The 23,679-nt window shown below is 47.2% G+C and overlaps 1 protein-coding gene across 1 annotated transcript in view; it reads left to right on the top strand.

The window, feature by feature from the left end:
- Positions 1–23,679, top strand: part of dync2h1 (dynein cytoplasmic 2 heavy chain 1) — a 320,231-nt gene that overhangs the window by 193,674 nt on the left and 102,878 nt on the right. The window contains 5 exon segments of the mRNA XM_045724777.1: positions 9,159–9,224; positions 9,354–9,404; positions 9,509–9,586; positions 10,867–10,998; positions 12,645–12,717. Coding sequence (XP_045580733.1) covers positions 9,159–9,224; positions 9,354–9,404; positions 9,509–9,586; positions 10,867–10,998; positions 12,645–12,717 — 400 coding nt within the window.

Below are 23,679 nucleotides of genomic sequence, written 5' to 3'. Positions count from 1 at the left end.
TAGGGGTTAAGGGTTGGGGTTAGCGGTTAAGGTTAGGGGTTAAGGGTTGGGGTTAGGGTTAAGGGGTTAAGGGTTAGGAGTTAGGGGTTAAGGGTTAGGGTTAAGGGTTGGGGTTAGGTGTTAAGGGTTATGGTTAGTATGCAGTTTGTTTGGCTTCGATGCCTCGTGGTTTATTATTGCTCCGTTGAATTAGATAGTGATTTTGCTGTGATCTTATTTCCCTCATTAAAATGCAAATCATTTTATAACATTTTTGACATGCGTTTTTCTGGATTTTTTGTTGTTATTCTGTCTCTCACTGTTCAAATAAACCTACCATTAAAATTATAGACTGATCATTTCTTTGTCAGTGGGCAAACGTACAAAATCAGCAGGGGATCAAATACTTTTTTCCCTCACTGTATTTTGATTTGTTTAACCTGTTAGGGCTAGGGGGCAGCATTGACACGGCTGGATAAAAAACATACCCGATTTAATCTGGTTACCACTCCTACTCAGTAACTAGAATATGCATATACTTATTACATATGGATAGAAAACACCCTAAATTTTCTAAAACTGTTTGAATGGTGTCTGTGAGTATAACAGAACTCAAATGGCAGGTCAAAACCTGAGAGATTCCTTTACAGGAAGTGGCCTGTCTGACCATTTCTGGAACTTCTTTGCCATCTCTATCATTTACTAAGGATCTCTGCTCTAACGTGACACTTCCCACGTCGTCCATAGGCTCTCAGAGCCCGGGAAAAAAGAGAATGTCGTCATTCCAGCCCCAGGCTGAAACACATTATCGCCTTTCTCAAGTGGCCCATCAAGAGACACTAGCTTATGCGCGTGACCCCGACCGCCCCCGCCTTTGGGATTTTTTCCTCTGTTTGCCGAAAAGGAGATTCCCTGTCGGAATTTTATCGCTTTTCTACGAGAAAAATGACGTAAAAATTGATTTTAAACAGCGGTTGACATGCTTCGACGTACGGCAATGGAATACTTTGAATTTTATTGTCAGGAATTGCGCCAAGCGCGCGACACTTCTTTACTATTTCGGATAGTGTCTGGAACGCATCGAACAAAACGCCGCTATTCGGATATAACGATGGATTATTTTGGACCAAACCAACATTTGTTATTGAAGTAGACGTCCTGGGTGTGCATTCTGACGAAGACAACAAAAGGTAATGACATTTTTATAATAGTAAATATGATTATGGTGAGTGCTAAACTTGCCGGGTGTCTAAATAGCGAGCCCGTGATGCCTGGGCTATGTACTTAGAATATTGCAAAATGTGCTTTCACCAAAAAGCTATTTTAAAATCGGACATATCGAGTGCATAGAGGAGGTCTGTATCTATAATTCTTAAAATAATTGTTATGCTTTTTGTGAACGTTTATCGTGAGTAATTTAGTAAAATGTTAGCGAATTCCCCGTAAGTTTGCGGGGGGTATGCTAGTTCTGAACGTCACATGCTAATGTAAAAAGCTGGTTTTTGATATAAATATGAACTTGATTAAACAAAACATGCATGTATTGTATAACATAATGTCCTAGGTGTGTCATCTGATGAAGATCATCAAAGGTTAGTGCTGCATTTAGCTGTCTTCTGGGTTTTTGTGACATTATATGCTAGCTTGAAAAATGGCTGTCTGATTATTTCTGGCTGGGTACTCTGCTGACATAATCTAATGTTTTGCTTTCGTTGTAAAGCCTTTTTGAAATCGGACAGTGTGGTTAGATTAACGAGAGTCTTATCTTTAAAATGCTGTAAAATAGTCATATGTTTGAGAAATTGAAGTAAGAGCATTTCTAAGGTATTTGAATAACGCGCCACAGGATTCCACTGGCTGTTACGTAGGTGGGACGATTTCGTCCCGCCGACCTTAGAGAGGTTAGGGGTTAAGGGGTTAAGGGTTAGGGGTTAAGGGTTAGGGGTTAAGGGTTTGGGGTTAAGGGTTAGGGTTAAGGGGTTAAGGGTTAGGGGTTAAGGGTTGGGGTTAGCGGTTAAGGTTAGGGGTTAAGGGTTGGGGTTAGGGTTAAGGGGTTAAGGGTTAGGAGTTAGGGGTTAAGGGTTAGGGTTAAGGGTTGGGGTTAGGTGTTAAGGGTTATGGTTAGTATGCAGTTTGTTTGGCTTCGATGCCTCGTGGTTTATTATTGCTCCGTTGAATTAGATAGTGATTTTGCTGTGATCTTATTTCCCTCATTAAAATGCAAATCATTTTATAACATTTTTGACATGCGTTTTTCTGGATTTTTTTGTTGTTATTCTGTCTCTCACTGTTCAAATAAACCTACCATTAAAATTATAGACTGATCATTTCTTTGTCAGTGGGCAAACGTACAAAATCAGCAGGGGATCAAATACTTTTTTCCCTCACTGTATTTTGATTTGTTGAACCTGTTAGGGCTAGGGGGCAGCATTGACACGGCTGGATAAAAAACATACCCGATTTAATCTGGTTACCACTCCTACTCAGTAACTAGAATATGCATATACTTATTACATATGGATAGAAAACACCCTAAATTTTCTAAAACTGTTTGAATGGTGTCTGTGAGTATAACAGAACTCAAATGGCAGGTCAAAACCTGAGAGATTCCTTTACAGGAAGTGGCCTGTCTGACCATTTCTGGAACTTCTTTGCCATCTCTATCATTTACTAAGGATCTCTGCTCTAACGTGACACTTCCCACGTCGTCCATAGGCTCTCAGAGCCCGGGAAAAAGAGAATGTCGTCATTCCAGCCCCAGGCTGAAACACATTATCGCCTTTCTCAAGTGGCCCATCAAGAGACACTAGCTTATGCGCGTGACCCCGACCGCCCCCGCCTTTGGGATTTTTTCCTCTGTTTGCCGAAAAGGAGATTCCCTGTCGGAATTTTATCGCTTTTCTACGAGAAAAATGACGTAAAAATTGATTTTAAACAGCGGTTGACATGCTTCGACGTACGGCAATGGAATACTTTGAATTTTATTGTCAGGAATTGCGCCAAGCGCGACACTTCTTTACTATTTCGGATAGTGTCTGGAACGCATCGAACAAAACGCCGCTATTCGGATATAACGATGGATTATTTTGGACCAAACCAACATTTGTTATTGAAGTAGACGTCCTGGGTGTGCATTCTGACGAAGACAACAAAAGGTAATGACATTTTTATAATAGTAAATATGATTATGGTGAGTGCTAAACTTGCCGGGTGTCTAAATAGCGAGCCCGTGATGCCTGGGCTATGTACTTAGAATATTGCAAAATGTGCTTTCACCAAAAAGCTATTTTAAAATCGGACATATCGAGTGCATAGAGGAGGTCTGTATCTATAATTCTTAAAATAATTGTTATGCTTTTTGTGAACGTTTATCGTGAGTAATTTAGTAAAATGTTAGCGAATTCCCCGTAAGTTTGCGGGGGTATGCTAGTTCTGAACGTCACATGCTAATGTAAAAAGCTGGTTTTTGATATAAATATGAACTTGATTGAACAAAACATGCATGTATTGTATAACATAATGTCCTAGGGTTGTCATCTGATGAAGATCATCAAAGGTGAGTGCTGCATTTAGCTGTCTTCTGGGTTTTGGTGACATTATATGCTGGCTTGAAAAATGGGTGTCTGATTATTTCTGGCTTGGTACTCTGCTGACATAATCTAATGTTTTGCTTTCGTTGTAAAGCCTTTTTGAAATCGGACAGTGTGGTTAGATTAACGAGAGTCTTATCTTTAAATGGCTGTAAAATAGTCATATGTTTGAGAAATTGAAGTAATAGGATTTTGAAGATTTTGAAAATCGCGCCACAGGCTGGCAGTGGCTGTTACGTAGGTGGGACGAATTCGTCCCGCCGGTCCCATAGAGGTTAACACTTTTTTGGTTACTACATGATTCCATATGTGTTATTTCATAGTTTTGATGTCTTCACTATTATTTTACAATGTAGAAAATAGTAAAAAAAGAAAGAAAAATCCTTGAATGAGTAGGTGTTGTAAAACCCTTCAAACTTTTAACCGGTAGTGGACAGGTGTACCCTACTGAAGGAGTCCCCTCGAAGACTACCATTGACTGTATACAGACCCAACGTGCGACCTAGCTACAAGAGTTGTGACCCATTTTTGAAAATGATTTTGTGTCTAGGGGCCATACGGGGGGAGGGAATACTGTCACAGGTGTTTGTCCCCCTGTGTGCTGAGGGTGTCAGGTTCTTGTCCAGTTCTGGCATTTAGGTCGTCACAGACTAGTACATGTCCCTGGGCCTGGACATGGTTAATCTCCCCCTTCAGGATGGAGAAGCTGTCTTCATTAAGTATAGGGATTTTACTGGGGGAAATACCTTAGCTAGCACACATGAGGACATTATTCTCTGTTGAGATAATTCAATTAGGAAATTCAAAAGGAATGGATTTAATGGAGTGGGTTAGGTCTGCTCTATACCAAATTAGCATACCCCCAGAGTCCCTTCCATGTTTCACACCTGGTAGTTTGGTGGATGGGACTACCAGCTCTCTGTAACCTGGAGGGCAACCAGTGGGTCCGTCTCCTCTATTCCACCCACCTGGTAGTTTGGTGGATGGGACTACCAGCTCTCTGTAACCTGGAGGGCAACCAGTGGGTCCGTCTCCTCTATTCCACCCACCTGGTAGTTTGGTGGATGGGACTACCAGCTCTCTGTAACCTGGAGGGCAACCAGTGGGTCCGTCTCCTCTATACCACCCACCTGGTAGTTTGGTGGATGGGACTACCAGCTCTCTGTAACCTGGAGGGCAACCAGTGGGTCCGTCTCCTCTATACCACCCACCTGGTAGTTTGGTGGATGGGACTACCAGCTCTCTGTAACCTGGAGGGCAACCAGTGGGTCCGTCTCCTCTATACCACCCACCTGGTAGTTTGGTGGATGAGACTACCAGCTCTCTGTAACCTGGAGGGCAACCAGTGGGTCCGTCTCCTCTATACCACCCACCTGGTAGTTTGGTGGATGAGACTACCAGCTCTCTGTAACCTGGAGGGCAACCAGTGGGTCCGTCTCCTCTATACCATGTTTCTTGTAGGATGATGTTTTTCTAATGTATTTGGTGTTGTCCAGATTCCTGCTCTTTATGCCAAAGGCAGATGACCTCAGACATTGGATATTCCAGGATGAGATAGTAAATGCTTTGTGTTCCATAAAGTCTCTAATATTGTTAGTCGTGTGGTTTGGACTCAGGCCAGTAAGTGTGAGCAGAGCCTGCTGAGCATCTGGTACATGCCATTGGCTTGGGCTAGTGTAAGAGTGGGGGTTGGGCCTGTTTGCCTGCCCACGGCCTGGGCATATGTGTGACTTCCATATTGAGGCCTTCTTTGCAGGAAGAAGTGGTGGGCAGGAGGAGCAATAACAGAGTGTTTCTCTGGTCTGGGCGGGGTGTCCGTTGATCTGTTGCTCCTTTGTGAGGTGTCGGGACTGCGGTTTAGGGCGATGTCCTTTAGCGTCCTGGTCGAAGGTGGGCACTGCTGCCTTCTATAGGTGTGGACCTGGTAATAAAAGGCTGTCCAGGGTGGAGTGGTGGATAGATGTTAGGTTTTGAGGCACAGTCACAGGAAAGGCTTACATTAACTCGCTGTATGGTAGCAGGGTGAAAATAACCACTCATGAGTTGGGGAAAGTGGAAGAAGTTTTTTCAACCACTCCCTTGAGTGCTGTGGCCACCTTGTCCTGCTGTGCTCTCAGGTCATTTGTGCCTGTGGGCTGTTCTGCTGGCTTCTATGCGGGGGTGGCCAGCTCTCCCATGGGTTGTTCTCTGTCACACACCATCTTTCTCACCTTCTCCTCTATTGGTCTCATCTTTTCCTGCCGCTGGGCCTCCTCCTTCTGCTCCTTCTCTTTCTCCTGTTGAAGTGGTCTCACCACAGTCCAGACACGTCTCTCACCCTCCAGCTCTCCAGGTCTAGTTGGGGGGGTGTTGTTGTCTGGGTCTGGCTGAGGGGGTGGTGTTGTCTGGGTCTGGCTGAGGGGGTGTTGTTGTCTGGGTCTGGCTGAGGGGGTGTTGTTGTCTGGGTTTAGTTGAGGGGGTGTTGTTGTCTGGGTCGAGTTGAGGGGGTGGTGTTGTCTGGGTCTGGTTGAGGGGGTGGTGTTGTCTGGGTCTAGTTGAGGGGGTGTTGTTGTCTGGGTTTAGTTGAGGGGGTGTTGTTGTCTGGGTCGAGTTGAGGGGGTGTTGTTGTCTGGGTTTAGTTGAGGGGTGTTGTTGTCTGGGTCGAGTTGAGGGGGTGTTGTTGTCTGGGTCGGGTTGAGGGGGTGTTGTCTGGGTTTAGTTGAGGGGGTGTTGTTGTCTGGGTCTGGTTGAGGGGGTGTTGTTGTCTGGGTCTGGTTGAGGGGGTGGTGTTGTCTGGGTCTGGTTGAGGGGGTGTTGTTGTCTGGGTCTAGTTGAGGGGGTGTTGTTGTCTGGGTCTAGTTGAGGGGGTGTTGTGCTGGACTGTTGTCTGGGTCTGGTTGAGGGGGTGTTGTTGTCTGGGTCTGGTTGTGGGAGTGTTGTTGTCTGGGTCTAGTTGAGGGGGTGTTGTTTTGCTGGACTGTTGTCTGGGTCTGGTTCAGGGGGTGTTGTTGTCTGGGTCTAGTTGAGGGGGTGTTATTGTCTGGGTCTGGTTTAGGGGGTGTTGGGCTGGACTGTTGTCTGGGTCTGGTTGAGGGGGTGTTGTTGTCTGGGTCTAGTTGAGGGGGTGTTGTTATGCTGGACTGTTGTCTGGGTCTGGTTGAGGGGGTGTTTTTGTCTGGGTCTAGTTGAGGGGGTGTTGTTGTCTGGGTCTAGTTGAGGGGGTGTTGTTATGCTGGACTGTTGTCTGGGTCTAGTTGAGGGTGTTGTTGTCTGGGTCTGGTTGAGGGGGTGTTGTTGTCTGGGTCTAGTTGAGGGGGTGTTGTTATGCTGGACTGTTGTCTGGGTTTAGTTGAGGGTGTTGTTGTCTGGGTCTGGTTGAGGGGGTGTTGTTGTCTGGGTCTAGTTGAGGGGGTGTTATGCTGGACTGTTGTCTGGGTCTAGTTGAGGGTGTTGTTGTCTGGGTCTGGTTGAGGGGGTGGTGTTGTCTGGGTCTGGTTGAGGGGGTGTTGTTGTCTGGGTCTGGTTGAGGGGGTGTTGTTGTCTGGGTCTGGTTGAGGGGGTGGTGTTGTCTGGGTCTGGTTGAGGGGGTGGTGTTGTCTGGGTCTGGTTGAGGGGGTGTTGTGCTGGACTGTTGTCTGGGTCTGGCTGAGGGGGTGGTGTTGTCTGGGTCTGGTTGAGGGGGTGGTGTTGTCTGGGTCTGGTTGAGGGGGTGTTGTGCTGGACTGTTGTCTGGGGGAAAAATCTAAGTTTATCTAACTCTAAATCTATCTTTTTGTAAAAACATGCTGAAATATTCAAGCGCTCATCTGCTCATGACCTCTGTCTCTCTCTCTCTCTCTCTCTGACTCTTCTCTCGCTCTCTCCCTCCCTCCCCCTCTCTCTCTCTCTTTCTCTCTCTCTCCCTCTGACTCTTCCCCCCACTCTCTCTCTCCCACTCCCTCTCTCTGACTCTTCTCTCTCTCCCACTCCCTCTCTCTGACTCTTCTCTCTCTCCCACTCCCTCTCTCTGACTCTTCTCTCTCTCCCACTCCCTCTCTCTGACTCTTCTCTCTCTCCCACTCCCTCTCTCTGACTCTTCTCTCTCTCCCACTCCCTCTCTCTGACTCTTCTCTCTCTCCCACTCCCTCTCTCTGACTCTTCTCTCTCTTTCTGACTCGTATTTCTCTCTCTGACTCTTCTCTCTCTTTCTGACTCGTATTTCTCTTTCTGACTCGTATTTCTCTTTCTGACTCGTATTTCTCTCTCTGACTCTTCTCTCTCTTTCTGACTCGTATTTCTCTCTCTGACTCGTATTTCTCTTTCTGACTCGTATTTCTCTCTCTGACTCGTATTTCTCTCTCTGACTCGTATTTCTCTCTCTGACTTGTATTTCTCTCTCTGACTCTTCTCTCTCTCTCTGACTCGTATTTCTCTCTCTGACTCATATTTCTCTCTCTGACTCGTATTTCTCTCTGACTCTTATTTCTCTCTCTGACTCTTATTTCTCTCTGATTCTTATTTCTCTCTCTGACTCTTCTCTCTCTCTCTGACTCTTATTTCTCTCTCTGACTCTTATTTCTCTCTGACTCTTCTCTCTCTTTCTGACTCGTATTTCTCTCTCTGACTCTTCTCTCTCTTTCTGACTCGTATTTCTCTTTCTGACTCGTATTTCTCTTTCTGACTCGTATTTCTCTCTCTGACTCTTCTCTCTCTTTCTGACTCGTATTTCTCTTTCTGACTCGTATTTCTCTTTCTGACTCGTATTTCTCTCTCTGACTCGTATTTCTCTCTCTGACTCGTATTTCTCTCTCTGACTTGTATTTCTCTCTCTGACTCTTCTCTCTCTCTCTGACTCATATTTCTCTCTCTGACTCGTATTTCTCTCTGACTCTTATTTCTCTCTCTGACTCTTATTTCTCTCTGATTCTTATTTCTCTCTCTGACTCTTCTCTCTCTCTCTGACTCTTATTTCTCTCTCTGACTCTTATTTCTCTCTGACTCTTCTCTCTCTCTCTGACTCGTATTTCTCTCTGACTCTTCTCTCTCTCTGACTCGTATTTCTCTCTCTGACTCTTCTCTCTCTCTCTGACTCTTCTCTCTCTCTCTGACTCTTATTTCTCTCTCTGACTCTTATTTCTCTCTCTGACTCTTCTCTCTCTCTCTGACTCGTATTTCTCTCTCTGACTCGTATTTCTCTCTCTCTGACTCGTATTTCTCTCTCTGACTCTTCTCTCTCTCTGACTCTTATTTCTCTCTCTGACTCTTATTTCTCTCTCTGACTCTTCTCTCTCTCTCTGACTCTTCTCTCTCTGACTCTTATTTCTCTCTCTGACTCTTATTTCTCTCTCTGACTCTTCTCTCTCTCTCTGACTCTTATTTCTCTCTCTGACTCTTCTCTCTCTCTCTGACTCTTATTTCTCTCTCTGACTCTTCTCTCTCTCTGACTCTTATTTCTCTCTGACTCTTATTTCTCCCTCTGACTCTTATTTCTCTCTGACTCTTCTCTCTCTCTCTCTGATTCTTATTTCTCTTTCTGACTCTTCTCTCTCTCTGACTCTTAATTCTCTCTCTCTCTGACTCTTTTCTCTCTCTCCCCCTCCCTCCCTCTCTCTCTCTGTTCTTCCTTTGCAGGCTGACCAGCTGATGTTTGCCATGCACTTTGTCAGAGGGATGCACCCAGACCTCTTCCAAGAGAATGTAGGTTATTATAACCATTCATAACATGATCATTATCAGACAGGTTTTTCCTCTTCAGTCAGGAAGTCCTGTCCATTGACATCATCTCCTATTCATCTTAATGCTGTTGTCTCTCTGCTTCCACTACAGGAGTGGGATGCCTTCACTGGCCTCGTAGTAGGGGATATGGTGAGAAAGGCGGTACGTACAACAGCAGTGTGTGTGTGTGTCCCAAACACACTCTCTCATTCACCTCATCTCTCTTATCACAGTTGAACTGACCTTCTTTTCCTTTCCGCCTACAGGATACGCAGAAATCTTTGCGGGAGCAGATTCCTTCCTGGATCGATCAAGAGAGACTTGGAGCTGTAGCCATGTTCAAGGTTCGTACACTGAGTGTACAGAACACCTTCCTAATATTGAGTTGCACCCCCCTTTGCCCTCAGAACTTCCTCAATTCGTTAGACATGGACTCTACAAGGTGTTGAATGTGTTCCACAGGGATGCTGGTCCATGTTGACTCCAATGCTTCCCACAGTTGTGTCAAGTTGGCTGGATGTCCTTTGGGTGGTGGACCATTCTTCATACACACGGGAAACTGTTGAGCGTGAAAAACCCAGCAGCGTTGCAGTTCTTGACTCAAACCGGTGTGCCTGGAACCTACTACCATACCCTGTTCAAAGGCTCTTAAATATTTTGTCCATTCACCCTCTGAATGACACACATACACAATCCATGTCTCAATTGTCTCAAGGCTTAAAAATCCTTCTTTAACCTGTCTCCTCCCCTTCATCTACAATGATTGAAGAGGATTTAACAAGTAACATTAATAAGGGGTCATAGCTTTCACCTGGATTCACCTGGATTCACCTGGTCAGTCTATGTGATGAAAAGAGTTCTTAATGCTTTGTATAGTCAGTGTATATGAACTCAGTAAAAAAATAAACGTCCTCTCACTGTCAACTGTGTTTATCTTCAGCAAACTTAACATGTGAAAATATTTGTATGAACATAACAAGATTCAACAACTGAGACATAAACTGAACAAGTTTATAACAACTGAACAAAATCAAAAGTAACAGTCAGTATCTGGTGTGGCCACCAGCTGCATTAAGTACTGCAGTGCATCACCTCCTGCACCAGATTTGCCAGTTCTTGCTATGAGATGTTACCCCACTCTTCCACCAAGGCACCTGCAAGTTCCCGGACATTTCTGGGGGGAATGGCCCTAGCCCTCACCCTCCGATCCAACAGGTCCCAGACATGCTCAATGGGATTGAGATCCAGGCTCTTCGCTGGCCATGGCAGAACACTGACATTCCTGTCTTGCAGGAAATCACACACAGAAGGAGCAGTATGGCTGGTGGCATTGTCATGCTGGAGGGTCATGTCAGGATGAGCCTGCAGGAAGGGTACCACATGAGGGAGGAGGATGTCTTCCCTGTAACGCACAGCGTTGAGATTGCCTGCAATGACAACAAGCTCAGTCCGATGATGCTGTGACACACCGCCCCAGACCATGACGGACCCTCCAAATCGATCCCGCTCCAGAGTACAGGCCTCGGTGTAACGTCATTCTGTCAAAGGAGGACTTGATTTTCTCTTTAGCTTTTTAGCTTCATTCTTTCATTCCATCCCTCTTTTGTCCACTTTTCTGATGTAGAGTACGTTCCCAGGCCTGTACCAGTCTCTGTGTCTGAGTGACTCGGATCTCTGGCTCTCCTTTTCACGGAGCTCCAACTGTGAACAGGAAGTCCCGCCCTCCATCGCCAAGAAGATCAAACCGTTCCAGCAGGTGAGGTGTCAATCACTGATTAACATGATCCAATCCTTGTGTTTCACTGATACATAATCAATTGTCCTTTATGTTTAGTCATTTACAGGATAAGCTCTCTTTACAGTGCTCCCAGATTGAGTCATTTACTACTCCCTCTTCATTTTCCCCTCTCCTCTTCTCCCCTCTCCCATCTCCTCTTCTCCCCTCTCCCATCTCCTCTTTTCCCCTCTCCCCTCTCCTATCTCCTCTTCTCCCATCTCCCCTCTCCTCTTCTCCCATCTTCTCTCTCCTCTCCCATCTTCTCTCCCCTCTCCCATCTCCTCTCTCCTCTTCTCCCGTCTCCTCTTCTCCCGTCTCCCCTCTCCTCCTCTCCCATCTCCTCTCCCCTCTCCTCCTCTCCCATCTCCTCTCTCCTCTTCTCCCGTCTCCTCTTCTCCCGTCTCCCCTCTCCTCCTCTCCCATCTCCTCTCCCCTCTCCTCCTCTCCCATCTCCTCTCTCCTCTTCTCCCATCTCCCCTCTCCTCCTCTCTCCTCTTCTCCCGTCTCCCCTCTCCTCCTCTCCCATCTCCTATCCCCTCTCCTCCTCTCCCATCTCCTCTCTCCTCTTCTCCCGTTTCCCCTCTCCTCCTCTCCCATCTCCTCTCCCCTCTCCTCCTCTCCCATCTCCTCTCTCCTCTTCTCCCGTCTCCCCTCTCCTCCTCTCCCATCTCCTCTCCCTTCTCCTCCTCTCCCATCTCCTCTCTCCTCTTCTCCCGTCTCCTCTCTCCTGTCTCCCCTCTTCTCTCCTCTTCTCCCGTCTCCCCTCTCCTCCTCTCCCATCTCCTCTCTCCTCCTCTCCCATCTCCCCTCTCCTCTTCTCCCATATCCCCTCTCCTCTTCTCTCTCCTCTTCTCCCGTCTCCCCTCTCCTCTTCTCCCCTCTCCTCCTCTCCCATCTCCTCTCTCCTCCCCGTCTCCCGTCTCCTCTCTCCTCTTCTCTCCTCCTCCCGTCTCCTCTCTCCTCTTCTCCCGTCTCTTCTCCCCTCTCCCCTCTCATCCTCTCCCATCTCTTCTTCTCCCCTCTCCTCCTCTCCCATCTCCCCTCTCCTCTTCTCCCATCTCCCCTCTCCTCTTCTCCCATCTCCCCTCTCCTCTTCTCCCCTCTCCTCCCATCTCCTCTCTCCTCCCCGTCTCCCGTCTCCTCTCTCCTCTTCTCCCGTCTCCTCTCTCCTCTTCTCCCGTCTCCCCTCTCCTCCTCTCCCATCTCTTCTTCTCCCGTCTCCCCTCTCCTCCTCTCCTCCTCTCCCATCTCCCCTCTCCTCTTCTCCCATCTCCCCTCTCCTCTTCTCCCATCTCCCCTCTCCTCCTCTCCCGTCTCCCCTCTCCTCTTCTCCCGTCTCCCCTCTCCTCCTCTCTCCTCTTTTCCCCTCTCCTCCTCTCTCCTCTCTCCTCTCCCATCTCCTCTCTCCTCTTCTCCCGTCTCCCCTCTCCTCCTCTCCCATCTCCCCTCTCCTCCTCTCCCGTCTCCTCTCTCCTCTTCTCCTGTCTCCCCTCTTCTCTCCTCCTCCCATCTCCTCTTCTCCCCTCTCCTCTTCTCCCGTCTCTTCTCCCCTCTCCTCTTCTCCCCTCTCCTCCTCTCCCATCTCCCCTCTCCTCTTCTCCCCTCCTCTCTCTTTCTCCTTGCAGGTGCTGCTGGTTCAGGCCATCAGGCCAGACAGACTACAGAGTGCCATGGCTGCCTTCACTTCACAGGCCCTGGGTGAGTGTGAGTGTGTGTGTGAGGGATCCCTTCCATCCGCCATAAATCTGTCTGTCTAGTAAAAGTGTCATCATTAGTGCTGATTATTCCATTCTAATGACACACGCTGTAAACACAGCAGAGCATCTCTTCTCCCTGCAGACACAATGCAGTTTAGTCAGCACTTTATACAACTGATGGACTTGAGGAGTCAGTCCATATAACATGCACACAGAAACACGTGAGCACACACCTGCATGTGTAGAGAACCAGCCACCATCACATCACACCAGCAGAGAGAAAGAGACTGTGCTCACATAAGGTTCCTGTCCTTCATGAATGGAGTTGCCTGATACAGCAACGATAGGGAACCTGTACAGTGATTCATAGACAGTCATTACTCTTAATTTGGCACTAACACACACACACACACACACACACACACACACACACACACACACACACACACACATCCAAACCTCCATAATCTATCAGCGGTGTGTGTGTGTAGACCTGCTGAATGTGTGGTGATTTCTCTTCATTATGCCAGCGGGCTCAGAGGGGAACACAAAGTGATATGATTGGACGATTAGCCCCATGGAGGGAGAACAGATTGGCTGTAATTCACTGGAGTCACGGAGGTTTGACGAGGTTTCTCCTGCATGCGTACCTGCGTGTGTGTGCTTGCTTGCATGTGTTTCTTACGTCTTCAATGTAGATTTCAGACCATCAGTCTTGGAGAGCTTCCTCAATGACGTGTTAGGTCAGCAGCTTTACCTTTAAAAACATGAATTAACTAAGGGCATATTTTGCTATGCTGTCATCAACAAAGTTTAGTAGTTGGGTCCCAACAGTTGGTTCTTGTGTCACTTTGTTGCATTTAGTGTCTGTCGTAAGCAACATTAGATGACAACTGCTGTGTACTGATATGATGGATTGTAAGTATTCATCTAACTGGGAGAGCATCTTCCCATGTTGGCCCGGTTCCAGTGGTCAAATTATTCTTTCTCTAGAATTTTCACTACCATAACATTTTAATGAATAGCCCAGGCATTTATTTGCTTAAAACACTGAACAGAACATGCGCTTATTTGAGACAGGCTTCTATTTGAGCCAGGCGTCAAAATATTATTTTTATTTTTATTTTTTTACCTTTATTTAACTAGGCAAGTCAGTTAACAACAAATTCTTATTTACAATGTCGGCCTAAGAACAGTGGGTTAACTGCCTTGTTCAGGGGCAGAACGACAGATTTTGACCTTGTCGGTTTGGGGATTCGATCTTGCAACCTTTCGGTTACTAGTCCAACGCTCAAACCACTAGGCTACCTGCCGCCCCAATTCCTTAATGCTAATCAATTCCTTCATCATTTTCTGCGCTAATATATTATCATTTACACACTGTGTCACATTTCTTTTGTCTTAGTAAAAAAATTCTCTACTAATTATTCTCCTCTGACTGTGCGTTTTGGTCAGTTCTTACTTTCACCACTAGAGGGCAAACGGACAATTCCAAGGGTTCTGTACTGCTGAAGTTGTTGACTGTTTCTGTGCTTGCCAGTTAGCTAGCCGCAGTTAGCAGCCAATGGCTAGCAGTTTCTTACTGGTGATAACAATTGATGATTTGTATAATTTTTTCTAGGCATTACGGAATTATTTTATGTAACAAATCGAACATTAAACCTTGTGAACAATTCATGGTAATTCATGGTAACCTCGTAAACAATTACTTTTGAGAAACGGGTGTTAAAATGAAATGTGTGACATTGCCCAGCTATTAAAAGGGACATGTCTATTTGGTACTCAGCGTTTAATTGACATTTTTACGGTATTTTCTCTGAAGAAACAATCATTCCTCTCAGGACGTTATCCTTGACTGGACAATCTTTCCTACCATATCTGCTCCTCTATTCTCCCCCTCTGTCATCTACCTCTCTTTTACATCTCTTCTCTATCTATACCTCAGGTTTTCCTCCATCTCTTTCCTTTCATTTCTTCCTCAGTCTGTCGTTTGACTGCCCAGACACACACACACACACACACACACACACACACACACACACACACACACACCTAATCTGCCAGGAAACACAGGGTTCTTTCTGCATAATGAGCCACCTATTCATTCTGCTAATCCTGCTAATTGCATGTAGGTTTATGCCAGCACTATCAATGACTCTGCAAATTGGTGTTTGTGTGTTTTAGTGTGGACCCATGCATATGAAAGCTTCACAACTGCTGAATAAGACTGATAATTGGACTGCTACACAGTTAGATTTGGCACATTTTCACAGCAATAATGTCAGCAAATAGGCTGTCAGATGTTACCTAGCGATGTGGAGTTATCTGACCATGTCCCTAAACACTATCAACCTGACACCCTGATGTTAGTCTCCCCCCCCCTCTCTCTCTGTGTTGATCTACAGTATCAACTTCTACATCTCTCTATTCTTCAGATATCACTCCATCTCTGGCTGGACTGCAGCTCCTCTTTTTGTCTCAGGTAGTAGTGATGACGATGCTGCAGTCTTCTCATACTGTAGAGCAGGGGTAGGTAACAGGGGTAGGTAATAGGGGTAGGTGACAGGGGTAGGTAGCAGGGGTAGGTAACAGGGGTAGGTAGCAGGGGTAGGTAACAGGGGTAGGTAACAGGGGTAGGTAACAGGGGTAGGTAGCAGGGTAGGTAACAGGGGTAGGTAACAGGGGTAGGTAACAGGGGTAGTTTGCAGGGTTAGGTAACAGGGGTAGGCAACAGGGGTAGGCAACAGGGGTAGGCAGCAGGGGTAGGTAACAGGGGCAGGCAACAGGGGCAGGCAACAGGGGCAGGTAACAGGGGTAGGCAACAGGGGTAGGTAGCAGGGGTAGGCAACAGGGGTAGGTAGAGTGTAGAGTCTGGAGACGAGGGGACAGGGTGAAGTGGGGTGTAGAGTCTGGAGACGGGGGGACAGGGTGAAGTGGGGTGTAGAGTCTGGAGACGAGGGGACAGGGTGAAGTGGGGTGTAGAGTCTGGAGACGGGGGGACAGGGGTGAAGTGGGGTGTAGAGTCTGGAGACGGGGGGACAGGGTGAAGTGGGGTGTAGAGTCTGGAGACGGGGGGACAGGGTGAAGTGGGGTGTAGAGTCTGGAGACGGGGGGGACAGGGTGAAGTGGGGTGTGGAGTCTGGAGACGGGGGGACAGGGGTGAAGTGGGGTGTAGAGTCTGGAGACGGGGGGACAGGGTGAAGTGGGGTGTAGAGTCTGGAGACGGGGGGACAGGGTGAAGTGGGGTGTAGAGTCTGGAGACGGGGGGACAGGGGTGAAGTGGGGTGTAGAGTCTGGAGACGGGGGACAGGGTGAAGTGGGGTGTAGAGTCTGGAGACGGGGGGAAAGGGGGAAGTGGGGTGTAGAGTCTGGAGACGGGGGGGACAGGGTGAAGTGGGGTGTAGAGTCTGGAGACGGGGGGACAGGGTGAAGTGGGGTGTAGAGTCTGGAGACGGGGGGACAGGGTGAAGTGGGGTGTAGAGTCTGGAGACGAGGGGACAGGGTGGAGTGGGGTGTAGAGTCTCGAGGTGGCCAGGGGTTGACGGGATAGAGAGGAGGAGATAGAGAGGATAGAGAGGAGGAGATGGGACGACAAGGATCTGATAGATTATTGGAACGCCAGTCTTCTCACTTCTGTAGAGATAATGAGGAGCCCGCTTCTCTGTGAGCAGCTGTCCTACACAACACGGAGCGTGATTAGTTAGGTTCTCACACACACACACTCTGACACAGACACAGACACACTCACACATATACAGCCCGCCGTACCTCCAGTGCACCATCACTAGGACTACTTGACTGTATTCAACTTATTGTGGAGCAGAGTTGAACTGCATGCTAATGCTAAATCAAATCAAATGTATTTATATAGCCCTTCTTACATCAGCTGATATCTCAAAGTGCTGTACAGAAACCCAGCCTAAAACCCCAAACAGAAAGCAATGCAGGTGTAGAAGCACGGTGGCTAGGAAAAACTCCCTAGAAAGGCCAAAACCTAGGAAGAAACCTAGAGAGGAACCAGGCTATGAGGGGTGGCCAGTCCTCTTCTGGCTGTGCCGGGTGGAGATTATAACAGAACATGGCCAAGATGTTCAAATGTTCATAAATGACCAGCATGGTCTAATAATAATAATCATAGTAGTTGTCGAGGGTGCAACAAGTCAGTAACACAAGAGGGGACAGCAAGGAGTCATCAAGCCAGGTAGTCCTGAGGCATGGTCCTAGGGCTCAGGTCCTCCGAGAGACAGAGAGAAAGAAAGAGAGAATTAGAGAGAGCATATTTAAATTCACACAGGACACCGGAAAAGACAAGAGAAATACTCCAGATGTGACAGACTGACCCTAGCCCCCCGACACATAAACTACTGCAGCATAAATACTGGAGGCTGAGACAGGAGGGGTCAGGAGACACTGTGGCCCCATCCGATGAAACCCCCAGATAGGGCCAAACAGGTAGGATATAACCCCACCCGCTTTGCCAAAGCACAGCCCCCACACCACTTGAGGGATGTCTCCAACCACCAACATCTATACTATACCAACATCTATACTAGCTGCTACACTTGAGGGAAGTCCTGATATGTAGTAATCATTGCTAAGCCCTACGACCTATCCAGGTAACGGCCCGGTTCCCTTTTTATTAGAATGGAACACACCCTGTTGACTGCTAAAGTTACGATGTGATGCAGAGGTGTTTGAGCGGCTGTATTCTATTCCTTCTTAATGCTACAGTAAACTGTATGTACAGTATTTAAAATGGCTAGCCTTCTGCATTGATGAAGCTGCCGCATGTCCACTGTTAGGTGTGTGTGTGTGTGTGTGTGTGTGTGTGTGTGTGTGTGTGTGTGTGTGTGTGTGTGTGTGTGTGTGTGTGTAAACGCTAAGTGAACACATTGATGAAGCTGTGGTGTGTGTGTGTGTGTGTGCCACAGTACAGCCTGTCTCCCTGGCAGTGAGTCACTATGCTAATGAAGCGTGGGGCTTTAATCCTCTTAGAGCTAATCTCCCACAATCCCCCGGTCCAGCCTGGCCCAGAGAGCCTGGCCAAGGCCACAACACAGTGGAGCGCTATCAGCACAGTGTAAACACACACATACCGACACATTCACACACTAAAACACACAAGAGATCTTCACTGGTCCACCCAAACCCAATTACCCAGGGCCCGACCCGGGTCTGAAATTCTGTAGTTGACCCTCAGATCCGGGTCAGATCTGTTTTGATTTCACGGTAAGGACCCGTATAGACCCAAGCACGACTGCTGAGTGAGACAGCGAGAGCCGTTCAATTCTACAACCACCTAAAAGGAAGTGTTTCCCAAGCCTTCCATAACAAACCATCACCTAGAGAGATGAACCTGGAGAAGAGTCCCCTAAGCAAGCTGGTCCTGGGGCTCTGTCCACAAACACAAACAGACCCCACAGAGTCCAAGGACAGCAACACAATTAGACCCAACCAAATCATGAGAAAACAAAAAGATTATTACTTGACACATTGGAAGAAGTTACAAAAAAACAGAGCAAACTAGAATATTTAAACCTAAACAGAGAGTACACAGTGGCAGAATACCTAACCACTGTAACTGACCCAAACTTAAAGAAAGCTTTGACTATGTACAGCCTCAGTGAGCATAGCCTTGCTAATGAGAGAGGCCGCCGTAGGCAGACCTGGCTCTCAAGCGAAGACAGGCTATGTGCACACTGCCCACAAAATGAGATGGAAACTGAGCTGTACTTCCTAACCTCCTGGCAAATGTATGACCATATTAGAGACACATACAGTTGAAGTCGGAAGTTTACATACACCTTAGCCAAATACATTTAAACTCAGTTTTTCACAATTCCTGACATTTAATCCTAGTAAAAATTCCCTGTTTTAGGTCAGTTAGGATCACCACTTTATTTTAAGAATGTGAAATGTCAGAATAATAGTGGAGAGAATGATTTATTTCAGCTTTTATTTCTTTCCTTACATTCCCAGTGGGTAAGAAGTTTACATACACTCAAATAGTATTTGGAAGCATTGCCTTGAAATTGTTTAACTTGGGTGAAACGTTCCGGGTAGCCTTCCACAAGCTTCCCACAGTAAGTTGAGTGAGTCAGGTTTGTAGGCCTCCTTGCTCGCAAAGGCTTTTTCAGTTCTGCCCACACATTTTCTATGGGATGGAGGTCAGGGCTTTGTGATGGCCACTCCAATACCTTGACTTTGTTGTCCTTAAGCCATTTTGCCACAACCTTGGAAGTATGCTTGGGGTCATTGTCCATTTGGAAGACCCATTTGCGACCAAGCTTTAACTTCCTGACTGATGTCTTGAGATGTTGCTTCAATATATCCACATAATGTTTCATCCTCATGATGCCATCTATTTTGTGAAGTGCACCAGTCCCTCCAGCAGCAAAGCACCCCGACAACATGATGCTGCCACCCCCGTGCTTCACGGTTGGGATGGTGTTCTTCGGCTTGCAAGCCTCCCCCTTTTTCCTCCAAACATAATTGTGGTCATTATGGCCAAACAGTTCTATTTTTGTTTCATCAGACCAGAGGACATTTCTTCAAAAAGTATGATCTTTGTCCCCATGTGCAGTTGCAAACCGTAGTCTGTCTTTTTTATGGCGGTTTTGGAGCAGTGGCTTCTTCCTTGCTGAGCGGCCTTTCAGGGTATGTCGATATAGAAAATGTTTTACTGTGGATATAGATACTTTTGTGCCTGTTTCCTCCAGCATCTTCACATGGTCCTTTGCTGTTGTCCTGGGATTTATTTGCACTTTTCGCACCAAAGTACGTTCATCTCTAGGAGACAGAACGCGTCTTTGTACAGATGAACGTTGTACCTTCAGGTATTTGGAAATTGCTCCCAAGGATGAACCAGACTTGTGGAGGTCTTGGTCTTTTGATTTTCCCATGATGTCAAGCAAAGAGGCACTGAGTTTGAAGGTAGGCCTTGAAATACATCCACAGGTGCACCTCCAATTGACTCAAATGGTGTCAATTTGCCTATCAGAAGCTTCTAAAGCCATGACATCATTTTCTGGAATTTTCCAAGCTGTTTAAAGGCACAGTCAACATAGTGTATGTAAACTTCTGACCCACTGGAATTGTGATATAGTGAATTATAAGTGAAATAATCTGTCTGTAAACAATTGTTGGAAAAATGACTTGTGTCATGCACAAAGTAGATGTCCTAACCGACTTGCCAAAACTATAGTTTGTTAACAAGAAATTTGTGCGTGGTTGAAAAACGAGTTTTCATGACTCCAACCTAAGTGTATGTAAACTTCCGACTTCAACTGTATTTCCCTCAGATTACACAAAACAAACCCAATTTTGATAAACTCCCATATCTACTGGGTGAAATACCAGTGTGCCATCACATCAGCAAGATTTGTGACCTGTTGCCACAAGAAAAGGTTAACCAGTGAAGAACAAACACCATTGTAAATGCAACCCATATTTGTTGATTTATTTATTGACCAAGAACCAACAGGTTTCACTTCATACTTTGAATAGAGTGGTTTTTGTTATTGTGTAGGACGGTGGAAAGTGCAGCCTATATAGCTTTGATTAGTCAACCCAGCTAGCTAGCAAGCTTATCTAGCTTCTCTTCTCGGTTTGATGCAGTCAACACAGGTACTATGTAATATGATTGGATGAATAATAACCTAGCTTCTGAGCTAGAAGTTAGTAACTAGTGAGAATCGGCTTGGTTGCTGCTGGCTCTCTCTGTCTCCTCACGCCACACAGTCAGAAACACACAGCAGGCCCTTCCCTCCGCCTGCTACAAGCCCTTTTCCTCTCACCTTCGGTGCGTTAACAGCTTCAGTCAATAATGTCGCTACTAAATTGTATTATCTGCTGTTTCCCTCACTCGGATCGGATCAGATCGGGTCTGGACCCAACCGGGTCTACATGGGACTGGGTCTGGTTGTCCTCGGTTGTCCTACCCGTTTGTAGGGTCCGGGGTAGATTCCCCGGGTCATTTTCAGGAACGGGACCTCTATTACACACACACACACACACACACACACACAACACAACACAACACACACAGGTGAAGACACATTGTACACCAGGGTTACACAACTCCAGTCCTTCAGGGCTACTGTGTTAGATGTTTTGCTTCTAAACCTAAAACCCTTTTTACTTAATTGATCAATCAGTCAGTGAATGGTCAGGGAGTCCACTGAGTAAAGACAGAACACACAGAATGTCTCAGAGGATCATCCACACAGACCCAGGTCTTTTATGTAGTGCCCGTGCCCAGCATACAGAGAGAGAGAGTGTGTCCCTTTTGCCTGTCTGAATATTGATCAGATACCCTTTCATTGTGGAATGATGTGGTTTCGGGGCTACGTGTTTGGGTGTGCTCGTTTGCATGTGTGTGGCATATCAATGTGTCAAGTCAGAGGGATGTTTCTCTTAGCGTTGCCATGGCAATGCAGGAAAAGGTCGCTGGAAGGCGTTCTAGCCATGGCCGAAGCTGGGGTGTGTGTGTGTCTGTGTGTGTGTACGATCAGAATATAAATGAAAGAGTTTTGTTCTGCTCTCTCTGTGTGTGTGTGTGTGTCTGTGTGTCTACATGTACACTGAGTGTTCATAACATGCTTTTTCCATGACAGCCTGACCAGGTGAATCCAGGTGAAAGCTATGACCCCTTATTAATGTTACTTGTTAAATCCTCTTCAATCAGTGTAGATGTTGGGAGGTGACAGGTTAAAGAAGGATTTTTAAGCCTTGAGACAATGGAGACATGGATTGTGTATGTGTGTCATTCAGAGGGTGAATGGACAAAATATTTAAGTGCCTTTGAACAGGGTATGGTAGTAGGTTCCAGGCACACCGGTTTGAGTCAAGAACTGCAACGCTGCTGGGTTTTTCACGCTCAACAGTTTCCCGTGTGTATGAAGAATGGTCCACCACCCAAAGGACATCCAGCCAACTTGACACAACTGTGGGAAGCATTGGAGTCAACATGGACCAGCATCCCTGTGGAACACATTCAACACCTTGTAGAGTCCATGTCCAACGAATTGAAGCTATGCAACTCAATATTAGGAAGATGTTCCTAATGTCCACTCAGTGTATACAGTAGGTGTGTGTGTGTGCGCCTTACATCCTTATGTGCTCTGAGAGACAACATTGTCTGGCAGCACATACCAAAGGAAGGTGGGTGTGGGGGTGTGTGTTGGGGGCAGACGGGGGAGAACGTGGGGTGTGTATGTGGGGCAGACGGGGGAGAACGTGGGGGTGTGTATGTGGGGCAGACGGGGGAGAACGTGGGGGTGTGTATGTGGGGCAGACGGGGGAGAATGTGGGGGTGTGTATGTGGGGTAGACGGGGGAGAACGTGGGGTGTGTATGTGGGGCAGACGGGGGAGAATGTGGGGCAGACGGGGGAAGAACGTGGGGGTGTGTGTGGGGCAGACGGGGAGAACGTGGGGGTGTGTATGTGGGGCATACGGGGAGAATGTGGGGCAGACGGGGAAGAATGTGGGGGTGTGTAGTGGGGCAGACGGGGGAGAATGTGGGGTGTGTATGTGGGGCAGACGGGGAGAAGGGTTGTGGGGCAGACGGGGGAGAATGTGGGGTGTGTATGTGGGGCAGACGGGGGAGAATGTGGGGTGTGTATGTGGGGCAGACGGGGGAGAATGTGGGGGTGTGTATGTGGGGCAGACGGGGGAGAATGTGGGGGTGTGTATGTGGGGCAGACGGGGGAGAATGTGGGGGTGTGTATGTGGGGCAGACGGGGAGAATGTGGGGGTGTGTATGTGGGGCAGACGGGGGAGAATGTGGGGGTGTGTATGTGGGGCAGACGGGGGAGAATGTGGGGGTGTGTATGTGGGGTAGACGGGGGAGAACGTGGGGTGTGTGTATAACTCAGGTATTCTTGCGCTGTGCGTGTGTTTGTTGATGAGATAACCAATCAGTGAGTCTACATATTACAGCTCATTTATACTAATACCTTGAACACACGTCCCAGAACCACTCACTTATCACCATGGAAACGTCTGATAGACAGGAGCAGACCCGGTGACGCTACTGTCAGAACATTCATCTACATGCAGTACAGAACACACACACACACACACACACACACACACACACACACACACACACACACACACACACACACACAGAGAGAGACTCACACACACACACACATTCACACACACACAGAGAGAGACTCACACACACACACACACACACACACAGACTCACACACACACACAGAGACACACACACACAGACACACACACACACACACACACACACAGAGAGACTCACTCACACACAGAGACACACACACACACACACACACAGAGAGACACACACACACACAGAGAGACTCACAGCGTGGACCGGTTGGATAATCATCTCTGAGTCACAGTGTGTATTCACAGTCCAAATGACTGTCTGCAGGAGACCACACGCCTATGGTGCTGAGGAGAGATGCAAGAAAAGAGAGAGGGAGGAGAGCAGAGGAGGAGAGAGGATGTATACAGTCTCATCATTGTGTCCTTTGTTCCTCTATAACCCTCATGGCGACATGTCTTTACTGTGTTTTTGAAAAAGCTCCTGGATGCACAATTGGATCTTTGGTCAGATCTTATTTATAAAACCCTCTTAGGCCTCACTCCCCCCTATCTGAGATATCTACTGCAGCCCTCATCCTCCACATACAACACCCTTTCACTCCCCCCTATCTGAGATATCTACTGCAGCCCTCATCCTCCACATACAACACCCGTTCACTCCCCCCTATCTGAGATATCTACTGCAGCCCTCATCCTCCACATACAACACCCGTTCACTCCCCCCTATCTGAGATATCTACTGCAGCCCTCATCCTCCACATACAACACCCGTTCACTCCCCCCTATCTGAGATATCTACTGCAGCCCTCATCCTCCACATACAACACCCGTTCTGCCAGTCACATTCTGTTAAAGGTCCCCTAAGCACACACA

The sequence above is a fragment of the Salmo salar genome, chromosome ssa09 (assembly GCF_905237065.1).
Source record: "Salmo salar chromosome ssa09, Ssal_v3.1, whole genome shotgun sequence".
Taxonomy (NCBI): Eukaryota; Metazoa; Chordata; class Actinopteri; order Salmoniformes; family Salmonidae; genus Salmo; species Salmo salar.
The sequence above is the reverse complement of the archived record's forward strand: the minus strand, read 5'-3'. Positions and strand labels throughout refer to the sequence as shown.